This window comes from Guillardia theta, assembly GCF_000315625.1.
Source record: "Guillardia theta CCMP2712 unplaced genomic scaffold GUITHscaffold_22, whole genome shotgun sequence".
Taxonomy (NCBI): domain Eukaryota; class Cryptophyceae; order Pyrenomonadales; family Geminigeraceae; genus Guillardia; species Guillardia theta.
Genome location: NW_005434652.1, coordinates 277,625 through 283,624, shown reverse-complemented (window position 1 = coordinate 283,624; position 6,000 = coordinate 277,625). Strand labels below are relative to the sequence as shown.

General features: G+C 50.8%; 3 protein-coding genes across 3 annotated transcripts in view; 2 read left to right on the top strand and 1 right to left on the bottom strand.

Annotated features, from left to right (window-relative positions):
* Positions 1 to 290, top strand: part of GUITHDRAFT_68762 (mitochondrial adrenodoxin reductase) — a gene marked incomplete at both ends in the record, with an annotated part of 2,456 nt that extends 2,166 nt beyond the window's left edge. The window contains one exon of the mRNA XM_005835350.1: positions 46 to 290. Coding sequence (XP_005835407.1) covers positions 46 to 290 — 245 coding nt within the window. The remainder of the gene's footprint in view (positions 1 to 45) is intronic.
* A 682-nt stretch (positions 291 to 972) lies between these two features.
* GUITHDRAFT_43323 (hypothetical protein) lies at positions 973 to 1,692 on the bottom strand (the record flags this gene model as incomplete). Its single annotated transcript, XM_005835201.1, has 2 exons — positions 973 to 1,362; positions 1,474 to 1,692. Coding segments are annotated over 2 exons (609 nt in total), but the record flags the coding sequence as incomplete, so codon positions are not given.
* A 3,435-nt stretch (positions 1,693 to 5,127) lies between these two features.
* On the top strand, positions 5,128 to 5,857 carry GUITHDRAFT_105882 (hypothetical protein; the record flags this gene model as incomplete). Its single annotated transcript, XM_005835200.1, has 4 exons — positions 5,128 to 5,199; positions 5,246 to 5,631; positions 5,685 to 5,727; positions 5,774 to 5,857. The coding sequence occupies 4 exons, from the start codon at positions 5,128 to 5,130 to the stop codon at positions 5,855 to 5,857; spliced, it is 585 nt and encodes a 194-aa protein (XP_005835257.1).
* Between the last annotated feature and the right edge of the window lie 143 nt (positions 5,858 to 6,000).

Here is a 6,000-nt window from a genome sequence, read left to right as displayed (position 1 = left end):
TTTTTTTGGGGGAGGAGGAGGGGGCGTGAAGTGATCAAGAACGAGCAGGAGCTCTCGAGGCCTCGAAGCCTGGGAGGGAGGGGCTGAAGCAGCTGCTGGCGAAGAAGGGAGTAGAGGTTGTGAGCCTCGATGGATGGAGGCGAATCGACCAGCTAGAGAAGGTTGGGGAGGACGTGGTGGTGCGGAGCAGCGAGGATGAACGTGTGTGGCAGGAGATGGGAGCGAGGGCTGGGAGACCACGAGTGAAGGTGACAAGTGAAGGGTGCGGAGAAAGGAGCGAGGTGACTTGATTGACAGCTGACTACCATCCAAGACATGCTCAAGGCAGCGAACTGAAAGTCATTTCAACATGAATGCTCCAGGGCGAGATTGTAGCAGATGCATTCTAGTTGCTATCATAGACTTGGCTGCCTACTGATATCAAGCACATAACAGTTTCCTTCTCTCTAACGACCTTGCACGAAGGTTGGATGCAGAGCAAAAAAATTCTTAGCAAGTTGCTTACTTGACATCATCATAACATCAAAGCTTGATCAAACATTCTGCCAAAGACGAGGGCAGTACTTGAAACTCTCACCGCCCTTCACATCAAGTGCTTCCTGGACTTCAACCAGCCCCACAGCTCCTGGCCCTTGTCCTCCCAACTCTCCACGAATTCTCTGCAGCTCCATCATCAATGCCCTCGTCTCCTCTCACCCGCCTCACCTTGTGTTGACCTCGACGGCCTCGGAAATGATCGCCTCCACTTCCTCGGGGTTGGAAGATGTCATGGCCTGTTCTCGATCGATCAGCAAGGAAGGTAAACGTCATGTGCAGGACCTGATATCTGACGGACGAGTCATGCAGCGAGACAACAGATCCGTCACCCCATCGCTTCCCTGTTGATGGCGCTCCCGACTTCTTGGCGTTCTGCTTGCCGAACCTCGAGGGAGGAGGGTGTAGTGCGTCGTAGCTGGCGGTCCCGGGGACGTGGTGGACAAGGAAGGAACGTACGGCCTGTAGCTCGTCGCTGCACAACCCATGACCGAGGCCTTGGTATTCGTGCTCAGAAACTTGAGTGAAATCTGAGAAGACGGAATTCGCAATCATCTGCCGGGCAAAACTCGGCAGCACGACTTCATCGTCTGATCCATGGCAGAAGAGAAGAGGGAGCTTGCCATCCTGCACTTCCTCCTCCCTCCAATGCGGAGACAGCCGGGAGATGGAGGGGAGCTGCCAGGGACTGAGCTGGATTACTCCTCCTAACTTGTGGTTGGAAGTTAGGGCAGCGCTGAGAGCGATGGCTGCTCCTTGTGAAAAACCTCCGACAACGATTCTCTCCGGCGGGATCCCTGCTTGAATCTCCTTCTGGATAAGATCGAGCTGGGAAGATACTTAGAAGAGGTAGGGTGAAACTCAAAGACTCACCACAAAGGCTGTGTTCTTCTCGATACCTGCCACGTCGTCTTTCATCTTGTAGTACATCCGCGAGACGACGTTGGGCAAGGCGTTGATCGCGTTGCAGTGGATCTTGTACGAAGCCAGGCTGATGTCAAACCACGAGGTCACGTGCTTCTCGTCCCAAAGGTCTAGCGAGTCCTCCGCAGCTGTAGGAAATACGAACTTGACCCAGGGAACGTGGAGAGCATCCGGGAGATTCATCCACTCTTGCCCGCTGCCAGCGAGTCCGTGGAGCCATATCACCTTCACTGTTGGTCAGAACAGCTCAGCTCTTGTACCTCCAGTCGACTTACAGTTGCTGAATGATCCCTTACAGCTTTCACGGTTGAGACTGCCAAGTCAGGGATAGGGACAGAAGGTCGAGCAGAGTGATCGTGAGCGATGTTGGTGCCTGTTATCCTGACTGATATATCATTTTGCGTTCCACCACCATATCTACAACAACACGTCACAAGAAGCGACAGGAACAAGAGAAACTCACTTGGCAAGTACTTTCTCGAGTGCTGTCCGAGGTTTCCTCTGACTGGATGATTCCACAGTATGCTCTACTTCCTCATCTCGGCGCTCTTCATCACTTCCTATTTTCTTGATGGCCCAAAATCGTTTGCGATCAAGGCATATTTGTAGCTCCATTCTAGGCTCTGTCCCGTCGTCAGGTTCGTACACTTTCTCCTGCACTTCTTCATCGTAGACCGCCATGTAGACTTTAATCCGGAGGCGATAGACATGGGCCAAGGCTCTCAGGTCATGATCACCGGGCCACTGCCCTGGCTTATCAAACACATCTGGGTTCTTCAACATGTACCTGCAAATTGACACAAGTCACTATCCGACACAACAATGAAGGACAACAGGGAGAGATCACAAGATTGGACAGGCACTGATTCTCTAGGAAGGAGAAGCTGTTACCTCTTAGCATCATCACGGGCTTTTCTGGACATAGCTCCTATAAGAGCGCCCTTCTTCTCCTCTCCCCACATGGTAAACATAAGGCCTTGAATCTGGAGGCCCTCCGAGTGCATCAACGAGGCAATGCACATGTATACGTTGCTGCCACCATCTGCTCTGTCAATCTCCTTTCCCTCTCCGGTCAGCATTCTTTCCAATTTCTCTATCCCCGGTGTCGGGCTGGACGATTGGTCGACTTTGCGAGCTCCCAACCCTTGCAGAGAAACAATGTTCACCTTTGAGTTCTTTGCAGTCAACTCAGCCGCCATGACCGCATCTGAGATGGTCAACCCTCGATTGGTGACTTCAGGAGCCTTGACAGGCTTGGCTACGTCGCGCAATCGGCTGAACTTGGGCAAGAAGCTTGATTTGGAGTCTGAATCAGTTGACGGAGAGTCCTCGTTGCTGGAGATTTCGACGGCATCGACATCTGGTATCGTTTCAATCGAGTCATCTTTCTGGGAGACTGGTACAAGCTTCCAACTCAAAGACTTTGAGTCCCATATCAACTCTCGCTCCTGACTCTCGTCTTCTGAAGTCGCGGCAACTTTTTGAGTTTCATCTCCATCAGCTGATTGCTCGTAACTTTCGACATCGACAACCATACTGTTGTCATACGACGTGAGAGCCTTGCTCTCTGACAGGCTTTCGTCAGAAGTTGCCAAATTGCTACTTCCCGCTTCAAAAGGAGCAGAAGTTGAAGCTAAATTTGGCAATGCTGCTAACTCAACATGGTCCGGGACGGTCTCGGAGTCGGACATGGCAAGGAAACCTGACCCGTCATAGCCAAGTGTAATTGATGCTCGCGAGGTTACACCCTCCGGCGGCGAGAAAGACTCTTTTGCGACCAGTCCATCTCGCAGGGTGAAGCAGGTTATCTGTAGAAACAGCAAGTTCAGTCGAAATCGCTATTCAAGGAGTATCATCTCATTACATCGATCTTATATTTGCAGGACATGGCCATCAATTCTTTGAATGGGCTTTCTACGTCGGTATATTTCATCTTATTCGACGCAATGAACATTATGATCTCAGATCGTGTCGCTCTGACTGCATTCTGTGCGTCCATCACTGATTGACTTGCACCTCCGACTGCTGCCGTTTTCATCGGGACACCCACAACCTGTAATCATTCAGGGAGATTGAGTATCTTTCCATGGATGCAATACCTCAAGCGATTTCACAAAAGCCGTATACACGTCTTGGTTCGGCTGATCGTCGAGAGACTCCAAGGCTATCGATGCTTGCGAGAAAACCGTGGCTTGAAGAAACCTTCTTCGATCCTTCTTACTCCGAAATTGCACATGATTGACTGGATTGGAATTGGTCTGTTGATGCCGGCCTGAATCACGTGTAAAGCCGAGTATTGCAGATTTCTCACGAATCTGTCGCCAAGCCATGTCATCAGGCACGTTTGAAAACAACCGATCGTTCTCTGCATCCGTCGAATGCTTCACCGTGGATATGAAATGATCCCCTTTCCTCACGAGATGAACGGTTCCTCGTGGTTTTGCCCCTTCTGGTGGTGAGTATTCAGAAATCTCAAGGCTTCCGATAGAGTTGATCTGCAACAAGTAAACTCGTAATTTTTCACGTGGGCTGAGATACCTCAAACACCGAGATTTGAATCCCGTACAATTGCGCAGCAGCATGCAAGAATCGTTCAGTTCCTTCTCCATGCACTTGCAACTTCTCAAGGTGCGAGACGATGTGGCGAATCACGTCGATCCTGATCTGCTTGGCAGCTTTCGGGAATGTTCCTGGTATCTTTCAACCCACCACAGTCAAGATGAGCATGGCATTCATGTGAACTCTTCACCTGAGCACCCGAGTCATCATACTTGATGGATCCTGTTGTGGACGTTCTTCCAACACTCCTTTGAATGCCAACGTCCTTGAGCTGAACGGCGAGTGCGTCGAACAAAGTCTCTTGATTCACACCAACCCATGTAAGACGAAGGCCCTGCATCAGATACCATCAGGTCACCATCTAGCAGCACTGCGATGGAGAAGATCAAGGTCAACGTTGCATGTCTTACTTTCGGCTGGAACTCTTTTGAGAGCTCCGTGAGGATTCCCTTGTACTCGGAAACAAGAATCTCAGCGTTCCTGTCTGAAACGCTGTTGCTGCCCATCTTCATCTTCGGCGACAACTTAGAATTTCATGTCAGGCAACAGGATCAACGATGTGATACTGTACCTTGTTCATGCGAGAGGATCCCGCCCTGCACCTGCTTGCCGCGCATCGTCTGCTGTTGATTGATGCGCTGTCCATAAATGTAGCCGGGGACAAAAGGCGAGCCGGCATGTACCCAGAGGGCATGAAACCATCCAGATGAGTACAGCAAAAAATAACAAGGACAAATCTGAGCATGGCTGATCCTTTCTTCGCGACAACCGAGGAAATGCAGGGCATGCTCGTTTGCAAAGTGGAAGAGGCGGAAACTTCTTGGTTCGAAGTGTACAACTAATGAAGGCTCTACGGCATTGCAACTTTGCTCTTTTCGTCTGACGTTATCCCCAGCTCGATCTCAGCCCTCTCCTTACTCTCCTTCTCTTCTCCTCCTCTTCTCCCCCTGGCTCCTCTCCTCCCTCCCTCCCTCCCTCACCAGAATGGCGGGAAACCCTGAAGAGACCACCCCCCGCTTTTCTACTGTGATGAACCGGTGGTGATGAGGTCGCGGTCGCTCGATGGTCAGTAGGGGGATGAGGGATACTCTTGGAACCTGGCGAGCGAACATGGAGGTCAAGATCAGGCCAGCGGGGTCGCGGGCAGTGGAGATGGCGATGCACGTCGAGAGCAGGACGACGGTGATGAGATGAGGAAGAGACGTCATGCTCACGTGTGCTCTTACAGGCCAAGGACGTCAAGGAGAACTTGCTGGGTAGCATGAATCTAGATTCTATCTCAAAGTTGTTCTTGGTGTACAACGGCAAGATTGTGGATGATGAAAGTACCTTTGAGGAGATTGGCGTCAAGGAGGGCGATACGATCTTTTCTGTCTTGCAGGATCAAGCACCAACCTGGAAGCTCGAGAAGCAAGAGGAGCCTGGGCCGTCCCAGGAAAAGATCCCCGCATCGTTGCCCGCGGGTCAAGGAGAGGATGATCCGATTTTGATAAGAATCAAGGAATTGGAGAACTCCATCTTCCATCTACAGCGATCAAACGTGGAGCTCCAAGCTGCCGGTCCGGATCCAGTCTATGAGGAAGCCATTCAAGAAAACATTGTCGCTATAGCTAAGTGAGTATGTGATCATCGTCGCTTCATACGTTGTAACATGTTTGCGAGCGAAGGAAGACAGCAGAAAAAGAGGAGCTGCGGAGGCTTCGTGAAGAGGTGAGAACCTGCTATGTACAACACAATTTCTCACACGCGCATGTAGGAGGCGATGAGCAAGGGACAACCATGTCAAGTGAGCGATTCTAGCGAACAGAGAAATGGGGGGGATGGAGGGTTGTATCTTTAGAACATATTATTTCAAAGGAAAGGATTACAGTTAGGATGTGGTTGCTATACAAAAGCGTCTCTTCCACAGGATGGTTATTCGTCTGCAAAGTGTAAGGAGTATGGGCAATCATCGTTACTTGATGGGGAGAACGAAGTAGCCTG